Here is a 13,201-nt window from a genome sequence, read left to right as displayed (position 1 = left end):
GCAGATTAATACAATTCTGAACTAGCCTTATCTGATTGTAAACATAAGTATTGTGGGGGAAAAAAAACCATGCTACTGCACTCGGGGCCTGGCAAAAAAAAGCACAAATTGTTGAAAATGCAGGTGCTAAAGTGGTGGAGAAACCCACTGTGGCACAAAATGAAATATTTGGAGGTGTTATCAGTAGCTGAAGGAGTGGGAATCATATTTTTTTTTTTTAATTGAGGAAAACAAATTTGAATCCAAGCAGGAGAAACACACTTTGGGAGTAAGGGAATGCTGTAGGGAAAACAAGAATGAAGTCAAGAAAAAATGACAAGATACAAAGAGAAGAATAAATAACAGCTCATAAATCTGTGTACCTTTCGTTCTTTAGTTATTTTGTTTCAAAACCAAATTGAAAAATAGAAAAAATGGGTTGGTTTTTCTGGTTTCATTCATTTAAAACCAGAAACAGAAAAACGGAAAAACCAAACAACTGTTTTAAAATTAAATCTGGTTCTGTTTGTGTGATATTTGGATCTTAACGGGGAAACTAGGACAAGAGCTTCAAATGTTGTAATCTCACCATACAGACACACAGACGGACTTTTATTCTGCTGCGTTTGATATAAAATTATCTTGTATCATATTGTCTACCTTGTTTGTCGGAGACGTTTTGTTAAAAAGTTGTTGATGCTGGAAGTCCGAATTTGTGAATATCTGCAACTTTACCAAACAGTGTTACGGTTCAAATAGTATCCAGATAATCTGGTGACTAGGTGGAATTTTGCTCCTGGTCCGGACATAAAAAGAAGCAACGTATAAGTCACATTACTGGTAAATTGAAATGTTATTAATACATGAATAAATCAAAAGGGAAAAAATGGATGTTACGTAAAACATGCACATGATATGAGGAACCAGAGGTGTGTAATGAATCTACTGGTGCTCCTCGTTTCTTGTGATCAACTTCTGTGTGTGTTGACGGCTGCTGTTAGCGGTATTTATAACGTACAAAATAAACATTCTTACTGCCCTCAAAAAAGCTGTAATTCTTTTTCTAACATCTATTGCTCCTCACACCAGCCTCACACTCAATAGTCAGTCACCAGTTTAATTGGATACTAGTTGGATTGAACACCGTGAAACAAAACATAAACGTGAGCAGCTTTTTACTCGCTATAACATCCACACACTGAATCAAGACAGGAGCAGGACCAGAAAACTGCTTAAAGAAATCCTAAACAGTCCTATTGTGTGTGGAGACCTGGTCCAGGACCTGGGCAGGGAGGTGCAGTGGATTTCAGTTCTCACTTTAATGCCCCCATAAATGTCACACAAACAGAACAAGTTTAAAAAAACAGAAAAACACTGCTTATCTGGTTTTTGGTTAGTGTGTATTTCCACTTTAGTTTTATATCAGAAAAACAAAATAACCACACCACACTGTTTATTTGTTGTTTTGATTTGGTTTTAAAACGGAATAACCAAAAAATAAAGGGTACACAGATTCTCAGAAAGCCATTGGTGTATTAAGCTTTCTGCTTGATAGTGAAAATAAAAAAATAAATGTCATCTCCATTACTTCAAAAATTCAAAGTAATCAATGAAAATATATTGATTTATTCATTTAGTAGATAAATATTCATGTTTTATACATTCTTATCCTGAACAGTTGTTGCCCATCACACATAGGGTAGCCTACATACACATTATTGAAGGTGGACAACACACTGGTTATGATCCCAGTCCGTTCCATTAGTGTTCAGAAACATTTTTGGTCTTTTGGTTGAGTCATTTCATCTTATTCCGAGTTAACCACACCTGAACATTTTGATAGAAATGTACCGCACATCAGGAAGCTGTTGACAGGGAAAAAGAGTGTCATCAAGCACCAAAAAGCTATTCTGATCCAGCAATACAGCCTGATAGCATAATAGGAGGTGAGAAATGAGTCTAACCAAATGGAGGTAATGGTATTTAACTCCTGCAATCTACTACTTCTGACATTGAACATGTTCTCAAACAAGAATGGGGAATTGTAACATTTAGATTAATTTTGACAATAATTTAATGTTACAACACACATCTTTTTTTTTTGCTCTTAAAATAAGCAACTTTTGGATTTAGTCATTGGTTGGATGTGCAAAATCTAAATATTTGGTATATGCATCTTGAAAGATGGTTTCATGCTAATATACTTATGTACTTTCCCATTACTCCACTAAACACTTCATGAAACAAAGAATATCAAGGCATTATTAATAACATATACTTCAATCTAAACAGGAACATCAAAATGAAGACAAAGGTTTCAAACATTTTTCAAAATTTTAAATAGTGCCGTTCTCAATGTGTCAACTGTTAGACCAACGTATTGACTGTTAGACCTTTTTAGATGGGTTTTTGTGTTTGTTTGTTTGGTTTTTTGTGGACCTTGAGTCTAAAATAAAGGTATCTATCTATCTATCTATCTATATTGATGTAAAACTAAACACCCCTCTCCAAAAGTGGCCGATGGATCAGTCCAAGTGAGGAGACTACATAATATTTCTTGCCTCGTTTCACGTTGATGACCGTTGACGTTTTATGTTTTCCGCTGATACTGAGCAACCACAGCTGCTTCAAAAAGAAATCCTATATCTGGCTCTGCACCATATTACCACATCTGCTCCTTCCTCCGCGTGAGCCCAGCCGCTCTTGGTCGTTTGTCATTTCTGCCTTGCTACGAATATTTATATAGAGAACAAATACCGTTGGTCCCACGATCGATCTTTGCAGTGCAAATTACATCATGTGCTTTAAATTGGAATTATGGTTTCTATTAGAGAAAACTGATGCAAGTTCTTCAAGCAGCAATGTTCAACTCTAGATATTACAAATCTTTTTTTTTTTTCAAAAAAAGATCAATAATAGTTGACTAGAAAGACTGTCTACACTTCCTTCAGTGTAAAATAATTGTTATATCTCCATGGCAGTGTTCTTTTCATACTTTTAGGAGTAATAGAGCATAAAGCAAGGATAGTAATACTAAATCTAGTTGTAAAACCCCATCTATCTTCATGACCATAAGTTTTCTTATCGTCACAGTAACGGATAACTTAAGGCACACACTGTTTCATCTGTGTTTTTACTGCTTGTTATCCATCATTTCTAGATGCACCATACTATGTTTGATAGAAGTTTATTTTACTAAAGAGAACCATATTTCAACTGACATTATTATTAGACTGGATGCTAGCCTGTATATTTAACCACAGTGATATAAGGTAGGGATCTTAAACCAAGGCAAGGCAGCGAGCAACGGAGAAAGTAACAGATTACACGTACTCACATTACTGTAATTGCTTTTACTGGTGCTTGTACTTTTTTGAATATATTTCTAAATCAGTGATTTTACTTGTACTTAAGTATGTTTTAAAATAAGTAAAGTAAGTCATTACATTTCTACACCAAAAAGTTACAGAGTAAATTATTATTTTTTGTTTTAAAATGATCAACAGACATTGTGAAACTACAAAACATGAAATGACCAGACAACAATCAAATGCATCACATCATAGCCGACCAACCAGATTAAACATAATGCACAGCGCCAAAACAGCATTGAATGCTGGTTCTCTTTCATAATACTCGTTTTGACGTCTCACTATGGGATACACGCCCCTGCGTCATCCCACAGAAGCCCAATCTCATTACGCCAATCCTGATTGGCTGGTGAAACGTATCCGTCAGGTCTCCCGTTGCGCAGGGACCTGCTGTCACAGGGGAAGGGGACGGTCTTCTACCCGCACCCGAAGTGCATAGAGCAGGGTTTGGCCCCTGAGTGGCAGAATCTGTAAGCTGTGGGACTATCACTGGATGTGATTTCCACCATACAGAGTGCTCGGGCCTCCTCCATTAGGTCTCTGTATGACTGCAAGTGGAGGGTGTTTGAGGGATGATGTCACCGGATGGGACAGACACACATTCAGTGTCCGGTGGGAGTGATTTTGTCATTCGCTTAAATGTCCTCCCTTTGAACCGCTGAGACAAGCAGACTTGAAGTTTGTGTCCCTGAAAACAGTGTTACTGCTGGCTCTGGCGACAGCAAAGCGAGTCAGTGACAACCATACGCTGTCAGTGCACCCATCGTGCACTCAGTTCTTCCCAAGCAATATGAGGATGGTCTTGAAGCCCTCATGTTCTCCTATTGACCTCACGGCCTTCTCTGCCTCACAGTTAGAGCAGTGACCTCGTGTTGTGTCCGATGCGCGCCTACGTGGACATGACTGGGAGCATCAGGAGGAGCAATCAGCTGTTTGTCTCCTGGTGTGGCTTGGGTGGTTCTCCTGTCCTGTTTAGGTTATTTACATAACACCAGACAATCCTTCTTGCTAAACGAGTGAGAAGAGGTGCTTATTTTTGAATGAGGTAGCATCCTCCACCCACACTACTTATAATAGGTGGGACCACCTGCGGCCAATCAGGATTGGCGTAATGAGATTAGGCTTCTGAGGGCTGACGCAGGGTTGTGTATCCCATAGTGAGACATCTTACTCATAATACTCAGAGAAGCAGGGTTATGTAAATAACCTAAAGTTATTTTTTAAGAGCATCTGCAGAAGATTCTACGAGCACTATTCAAGCCATGATGACAAAGCATCTGTTATATGTGTTATTTTTATTTTAAAAAGAATTGTACATTTATTTTCTACAGATGCCTTTGTGGAATATAAATTAAGTTCCAATTGAGCAAGATTTGGTCTCTTCCTTTTTAAGTTTATACATGAGATGTTTACTGTATGGAAGGAAACCGTGGCAAGATTTATTACCAAAAATAAACGTGGGAGGTGAAAGTAACAAGTAACTTTTACTGAGTACTATTTAATTGAGCTACTTTTTACTATACTTGAGTATTTTGTGTATGACCTACTTGTACTTGAGTGCAATTTCAATCAAGTAACAGTACTTCTACTTTCGTAGGTTATACATCAGTACTCTTTATACCTCTTACAACTTTTCTCAAAATGGCGATATATGATATAAATCTTGAGAATTTTAACCCAATAAAGTCTTACCAGAAAGAGAATTCAGGGTTAAATTTGCTGATACAAAATATCACACAGATACATTTATTAACAAACAGCTGCACAATATGTGCCACTTATGGCTTTTTCTCCCATAAGGGACAGTATATGTGAGTGAGTTCTGTAGTATGACTTGTTAAGTGGTGGATTTGGGCTAGGACACAATCAGCAATCCATAGAACTGTGCTTTTCATGCTGTTCTGAGAAGTAGAGAAAGCAGCAACTCCCAAAACAAGTATTTTAATACAAAGTCAGCCATAAAAAAATTGTATATATTTATAGTATATAGACTAGTATAGTATACTGTATATAGTAATGTCTATGAAATTTGTGATATATTTTTTTCTAATAAAATATAATGTCAATGTTAAATCTAAATGTTAAATATAACTGGGCGTTTCCCGACCCCCATGTTCTTCCAAGGTCTAACCAAGTCCACCATCTGTAACGCTACTCTGTGGATTGCGTTCATTCGCGTCAATGAGCTTTTATTTCTGTACTTCCGGTGAATTTGCACATTAGCTAAATATTTAGGTTCACCCGTGACATAGATTTAACATTTAAATTTAGATTTAACATTTAGATTTAACATTTAATATTTAATTTTGTATTTAACATTTAGATTTTGTATTTAACATTTAACATTTAGATTTAGATTTAATATTTAACATTTAGATTTAATATTTAACATTCAGATTTAGATTTAATATTTAACATTTAGATTTAGATATATTGCCCAGCCCTAAAGGCAACCCAGTGTCGGGCTGTGGAACCATCCCTGCTGACAATTTTGAGGCCACTGTTTTAGATTAACAGTATAATGATGACAAAATAGTTATTGCTCTGTGCAATAAACGACTTAATCCAGATGTTTTACAGCAGAGCGGGAAAAAAGTGAATAATCTTGCAGTGCAGCAAAATAAAATCACCTAGTTTTCTGCCAAAGTTGTTGATATTTTATTCATCTTCAAATAAGGCAATCCATTACAAAGCATTTCACAAACCACAGTATGACAACAGCATCATGTCCAACACCTGGTTTGGAAATTGTTCAGCATGCAAGTCAGAGACCAAGAGAGGTATTTAAACAACCTGGGATTAAAAATGGGAGCAGTGAGAAGAAGAAACCATACATTGTGTGTCTAAAAGCAAATGGAAAGAAAGCAGAGATGCAGCATGCTGGACGTGGAGGTTTTTTCTTTAAATCACCATCCCAAGTATGCAATGAAACACGTGACATCGGATGAAAGTCGACTAACTTTCTGCCACTTTGGCACAGACATGCTCTGTGCCTAAAGAGGCCAAGTTTAACAACCTAGCACATGTTGGCACTGTATAGTCTCTATATGTACATAATTAGCATTCAGCCTACAAGATCATAAAAACAAGAGGGAACAAACCTTCTTTTTCCAACAAAAAGGAAAATAAAGTGGATAAAAACGTCAGAAAAATACCTTTCAATACAATTTGGTGTTTTTGATTGCATAATAGTTACCACAAAGTTCATTTTATATAGAGATTATTTGTTAATTTCAAAAAGGTAGTTTCGTGATTTCTCCAGGGGATCTCACAGAAGTTTAAACATTCTTTCAAAGGTGAAAAACATTCAAAAATAACAACCCTAACCATGACGCAAACACTTTCAATCAAAGAAGCTACATGAAATATTCTTAAATAACTGTGATAAATGTAATGATGCTATGTCCATCTTTTCTCTCAGAGACTTGAGTTTCATGCTAATGTTTATCTATTGGACATTTAATCTGGGGAATGCACAACACCACATTCACTCGTTCTGAGCAATTTATTATTGATTGTTATTCCAAAAGGATCCAAAATAATTATTCCAAAAATATCTTGTACACATCAGTTTCAACATGTAATATACATTTCCTGTTGGATTAAATGTCATATTGTAGAGGAACTACAGTGCTGTACGACTAAACTTTATTACCTTATCTCAGTTTGGATCTATAAGTAAAAATGGGAGAGGATTATACCCAACTTCCTCTTTTGAGGGGTTGATATAATTTAACAGTGGTTCCCAAACTTTTTCTGCTGCGCCCCCCTTTGAAGAAGGAAAAATTCTCAGGGCCGCATCGCGACAAAAGAAAATAAACTATTCTTCTTCATATCTCATAAAAATAACATTACATTTGCAATCACATACACGAACATGGGCTCGTATGTTAATGGTCGCATTTACTGGTTCAATAAACTGGAAGATATTCAAATTCTGATGTAGCTGGTTATGATTTACAGTCCGCATAAACAGGACTGAATCATAATATAACCTAACCGCTAGAGCAAACATGGGCTCGTCTGTAAATGGTCGCATTTACAGATCTTGGAGTCACTGTTAGCTTACCAATAAACGGGAAGAGATTTGTCACCTTTACAATAAGTGTTGACTAGGCCACTGGGAGTGAGGCCCAAGGCCAAGGCAGGCTGACTTGAGAAAAATGTATGTTTTTCTGCAGTCAGTGCCTTCTCCTCATCCTTCTCTCTTTTCTGTTTCAGGTGTTGTGAAGCTGATGATGGCAGTTCCTGATCTGTGGTTCATGGCTCAACTAGTCTGAGACAGTCTGATGTTCTATCTATTTATCCTGTTCTGTTGGTCCTTCTGTCCACTAACCCCAACCAGTGGAGGCAGATGGCTGCCACCTCTGAACCTGGTTCTGCTGGAGATTTCTTCCTGTTAAAATGGAGTTGTTTCTTCCCACTGTCACTAAACGCTTGTTTGTGTGGATCTTGTTGGGTTTTTCTTTCTTATTATGAATTTTATATTTTGATAAGTGCATTGAGATGACTTTGTTTAATTGAATTGAATAATTTAGAACCGTAAGTATGCTCTTAAAGATCTTAAAGTGCAAAGGCAAAATAAAAAATAAAAACTTTTTATTTTTCATGCTCAAGGTTTGGCAAGGCCATTCTAGTGCCCCATCAAGCAGCATGACGCCGCGCGCCCCCCAGTTTGGGAACCACTGATTCAACAAATGGGAACAGGCTCAGTTCCTGTACATTGTCCTTAGAATAAAAATGTAAACAATTTCCATCCACAAAAATCCGACATACTGTAGCTAGCTTGTCCATATGACACTTTGCTGTAAATGTTGGTCTTCAAGGGCAGAACCAAGAAAAAAAATGAAGCCTTAATTATTTCTAAATTAATCCCATGACTTAAAAACAACAACTATACTTTGAGGGAATGTAAACAGCCTCGGCTGAATTGTAAACAGGTCTCGACTTTGAACGTTGTACAACAAGGCCCAGGTGACATGGTGGTCATCATTTCAAAGATCATCACTGAATAGTGTTGAGTACAAAAAGGACAGAAGGCTGGTGGACAGAGTATGTGAAGCTAAAAACATACCAAACTTTAACATCTTCAACAATTTCTGTGAGAACACCTGAAAAACAGCTGGGTAACTGAATTTGGATATGTTTCCGTAGAGTAGGCACATTTAGGTTGAGATAGTTGAGTGACTGAGAAAAACTAAAAAAACGTAGCAGGAGATGAATAACATGGCCACAAGGGCTATGAACACACATAACAAATATTTGCATGTCTATACTATAGCTGTCATCAAGTGGCTTAAATTTGTTCAAAGTTTTGACATTTAAACTTCACATATTTAAATTGTGTCCTAGTGAGCTATGAAATTGATTTTTGTGCTTTAGTGTGAGACAATTCCTGGGAGCGTTTTAATGTTAATATGATCCGATGAAACCAGAAAATACAAAAATCATCACGTGAGAGTGGAAGAAAAACTACTAGAAGTTATATCTTCCTACTTCGTTCAGTCACCTAAAAAAATACAAAATCTTTAAACAACTCATTCCAAGTGTCTCTACTGTAGGGGATTAGGATTTATATTACAGTGTGATAGCATAACGTAACTGATCACCAATAATACAAGTTTAAAATTTAGCAAGTCATTAGACTAGTTTCAAAACCAAAAAACATGATCTGTATGTATTATCCCGGAAGTTGCAACCAAAACCATAAAAATAGGGTGTTAAAAAATATCCCAGGTTCAGTAGCTTATATTTGTAAAGGTAATCCTGTATTCCTGGGAATTCCAAGGTTATTAGTTCAAGAAGATAAAATCATAGTGTAGGCCTCATAGATCAATGAATAAACATCTTTTTTTCTCTTGTTTTTTTTCAATAATTTATTAAATGTAATTAAACATCATTTACTCCAAAAACTCTCCTAATTACATTTTTGTAAAGGTTTTGCACATTTCATTGTGGGATGTGAAGTGTTTTCTACTTCATTCTTACCAAGATTTCTTGTGTTTTTCACCAGATGTGTTCTCGGTATTTCCTGTGATATAACATTTTTTCAGACTTCTATGTTCCCGCCTCCAGGACTCCACATCCCATAATGCAATGCACAAAAAATGTCATCAAAAGGAGTGTTTTCAGTGGAGAAGAAAAACTTTGAGCCACAATTTCAACATTTTACATATTTTTTTTCCAGCAAATGATCTTAGATTTATTGATCAATGAGGCCTATACTGTGGATTTATTTATCTAATAGAATGTTTTGTGTGCAACAGCTTTAAAATTAAGATGAAACTCTCAAAGAAAACACATATGATTTAACAAAACTCAACAAATATAATGGAGAGAAACACACCTTTTTTGTTAATAAATAAAAAAAACAAAGGTTATTTTTAATGTCGGAGTAATTGCTTAAGCATTATTCCTATCTTCATTCTGTTTTTTTGGGGTTTTTTTTTAAAAATGATGACAATGAAGAATTTAGGTGCTTTCAATTATCTTTATTATGGTTGTTTTTATTTTCAAAACAAAGCTATTTTTTATCATTACTTTTGTGCTTTTTTTCTCTTAGAGTTTTTTGTTCATTCTGGTATTTAAAGTATAGAAAACAAATAAAAGTTAAAAAATTAAATAAAAAATGGTGCTAATAAAAAAAAATATATGGCATTGCCTCAGAGGACATGACAGCTTGCAAAAAGTTACTGGATGGTTGTTTGTTTGTTTTTTGTTTTTAAATCACATGCTTTTATAACACATTTCATATCAAAGTAGAAATTGGGACTGTTTCTATTGGTTGCAAAATATAGGATGGGAAAAGAGAAACTCGAATCTAAACTCTAAATATAACTCTAATCCCATTTTGTATATTATTACCTCAAACAATACATAATTAAATAAGTACGTAAGTAAATAAATAAATAAATCTAAATTTTATAGAATATTCTATATCAATATTAAAAAGTATCACAAACATGATACACACTGGCACATCCTAGTATATTAATGCCTTTCAGCAGGCCCTCTCTACAGGTAAACGTGCTATCCATCACATCACCACTTTGACAGGTTTGACAGCGAACAACTAAAACCCTCTAGGACTCCCGTCATCTCTCAGCATCCCCCAACCAAACCGCCACTCTCCCTAAAGCATCCTCACTCCTCCAGAAAATGGAGTCTCACTATCTTTTAGTGAAGTTTCATCAAACAGGCCAAAAGGAAAGCATCCCCCCCCCTGCGTTTGTACCACACAGCTGGGTGAGAGGTCAGGTTCAGACTGGGTTGGTCTGGAGAGGCTCACATAGCGAATAGGCAGGAGGGACCGGGTTGGGTTTAATGGCTCGGCTCTTCATGTAGGAGATCAACTGGTCAGGGATCTCAGCAAGCACGTCCTTCGCTAGCCGAGCCATGCTTAGCACGTGGTTTCCTGTGCGGTCCATGTAGTCTCTGAACGGGACAAACTGTGGTAAACACAGTCAAGAAATCAATATTGTTTCCATCATTGCTCTGGCACTTCATTATAAAAAGTTGAAAACACTCTAATATTAAACCAAACAAATTACACAACAGTTGGAAAATGGACGTGTAATTCAGGTAAGCTGTCCTTTGGGAGTTGTAAATGAAAATGGATGTTTGCATTTATTTAAGTGGGATGTATTGATCGCGCAGTGGATGGAAGTGCAGCGTTGGTGGAGAGAAGCAATGAGCTGTACTGATGTCAAAGCAAAGCACTGCTCCATTTTACTCACTAACAAGACCAGATTTATAGTCAACCAAAAAAGAACCAAAAACTGCTTTAATTTCATTGATGAATCATCATTTTGAATGAAAAAAGAAAAAAACTAATAAATCAAGTTACAGAGTTGGTAAATATGTAAAACATGGGCCTGTTACAGCCTCCATACTAGTTGATCATTAAACGTGATTTTATGATCATTTGAAGGCAAATAAACCATTAGGAGGAAAATTCCTGTCAATGTTAAAAATGAGATGATCTATTTAATTAAAACTTTTTTAAATACACTTTTTTTTTTTCTTTAAGCAGGAGTGAAAGTAATGTATTACAAGTACTTGTGTTACTGTAATTGAGTTGCTTTTATGGGTACTTCAGTAATTTTACTTGTGCTTAAGTAAGTTTTAAAATAAGTAAAGTAATTCGTTACATTTCTCCACCCAACCGTTACTGAGTAAATTATCATATTTTGTTTAAAAATGATCAACGGACATTGTGAAACTACAAAAAACTCAATGTCCAGACAACAATCAAATGCATCACATCATCTCAGCCTGACACTTTTTCTTATTTTGAATGGAATTCATTGGTGTTATTTTATTTTAAAAAGAATTGTACATTTTGACAAACCTTTTATTTTATACTGATGCCTTTGTGGAAAATAAATGAACTTCCAATATTGCAAGAGTGTCTTTGAGTGTCTATGATAAAGCGCACATTATTATGATTATTATTAAGATTTCGTCTCTTTCTTTTTAAGTTAATACACAAGATGCTTCCTGTATGAAAGATGTATTACCAAAAATAAACATGGGGGGTGTAAGTACTAGTAACTTTTACTTTGAGTAATATTTAATTGAGCTACATTTTACATGTACTTGAGTATTTTACATATAACTTACTTGTACTTGAGTACAAATTCAATCAAGTACCAGACTTCTGAATAGACATGACTAGGATATATCAGTACTCTTTACACCTCTGGTTTTAAGTAACTATTACTGTACATGTGACTAAAATGCCATCAGGCTACTGAACCTCTCCAAACTCTTTATAAGCTGTATTGTGCTGTTGTGGCTGTGCAATAATGAGTATACAGTATTTTATTCTCTTTTTATGGGTATGTTGGTATCATTCATCTCTTGCATGAGGCCAATCTTGTCTCACCTGAACAATGTCTCTCTCTGCCAGCTTCCCCCGGGAGGAAATTCTGATGTCGTCACCATCCAGCTCCACCATGGCTGTTGGACAACAACAAAAATTCTGTTTCAGAGATTCACAAATCTCGGATACTAAACACTCTCATGCAGGTGTTATTGTGACCTGCAGACAAGCATGAGTTCAGCCTCAACACGTTTTTACTCAAAAAGACCTTGGCTTCTATTTCGAGTCGGCATCTTTCCAACGTAAAGTAACTCAGGTGCGCAGTCTGCTACTAAATGGTCCATAAACCAGTGTTGTCCCGAGGCATAGTGGTTGTACTTTGAATTAATTTTCTTATTTATTTTATTGCTTTGGTTTTACTTTCATTTACACAGCACACCTCTGACAGTAATACCTGCCTTAGAGTACTGCCTTTGGTACTGTATGTGTTTAGTGGTGCGCAGAACAATCCAAAGTGTCAATAATATTAATATCATGTTGGTATCGATAATGATACCAGTGCAAAAAGATCGATTGTCTAGTTTTGTTTTCTCTCCTGCTGTGATCTGCACATCAATTTCTTATAATTTGTTGTGGTAAAATGTTTTTGTACACTTTCTTTATTCAAGAAGCATCCAGAAAAAAGTGCACTGAAGAGGAGAATTTACATTATATTTTTATATTGTAGTTTCTCAACTCTCTACTTCAAAAAAAAACTGATCTAATGTTTCTTTAAAAAAAAAAAAAGGTTTATTTTTTGAATGAACTATTCTGTAGTCAACTATAAACTTTGCCCATATTCTGGACTAGTTTTTACCAAAATAATCCAAAGGAATAGGGAAATCCCATACACAGTGCAGGGAGCAAAAAGCTCATCTAAAAATACAGGTGCTCAGTTACAATTCTTACCATCAAACTCTGCTTGGCCAACTCCAACAATAATGATGGACATGGGAAGTTTAGCTGCCTGTTAGAAACAAGAACAGTC

The 13,201-nt window shown here is 35.8% G+C and overlaps 1 protein-coding gene across 3 annotated transcripts in view; it reads right to left on the bottom strand.

The window, feature by feature from the left end:
* Positions 1-1,801: 1,801 nt before the first annotated feature.
* cpne5a (copine Va) overlaps positions 1,802-13,201 on the bottom strand; it is a 126,654-nt gene continuing 115,254 nt past the window's right edge. For 2 of the 3 annotated variants that reach the window (XM_028452974.1, XM_028452976.1), the window contains 3 exons: positions 13,123-13,180; positions 12,238-12,311; positions 7,763-10,798 (listed from right to left, as the gene is read on the bottom strand). In XM_028452974.1, coding sequence (XP_028308775.1) covers positions 10,610-10,798; positions 12,238-12,311; positions 13,123-13,180 — 321 coding nt within the window. In that variant the 3' untranslated portion in view covers positions 7,763-10,609. Of the gene's footprint in view, positions 1,845-7,762; positions 10,799-12,237; positions 12,312-13,122; positions 13,181-13,201 lie in introns of those variants that run through there. The other variant, XM_028452977.1, reaches the window with a different exon arrangement.

This window comes from Gouania willdenowi, chromosome 7, assembly GCF_900634775.1.
Source record: "Gouania willdenowi chromosome 7, fGouWil2.1, whole genome shotgun sequence".
Taxonomy (NCBI): domain Eukaryota; kingdom Metazoa; phylum Chordata; class Actinopteri; order Blenniiformes; family Gobiesocidae; genus Gouania; species Gouania willdenowi.
Note: the sequence above shows the minus strand (reverse complement) of the source record. Positions and strands in the feature narration are given on the sequence as shown.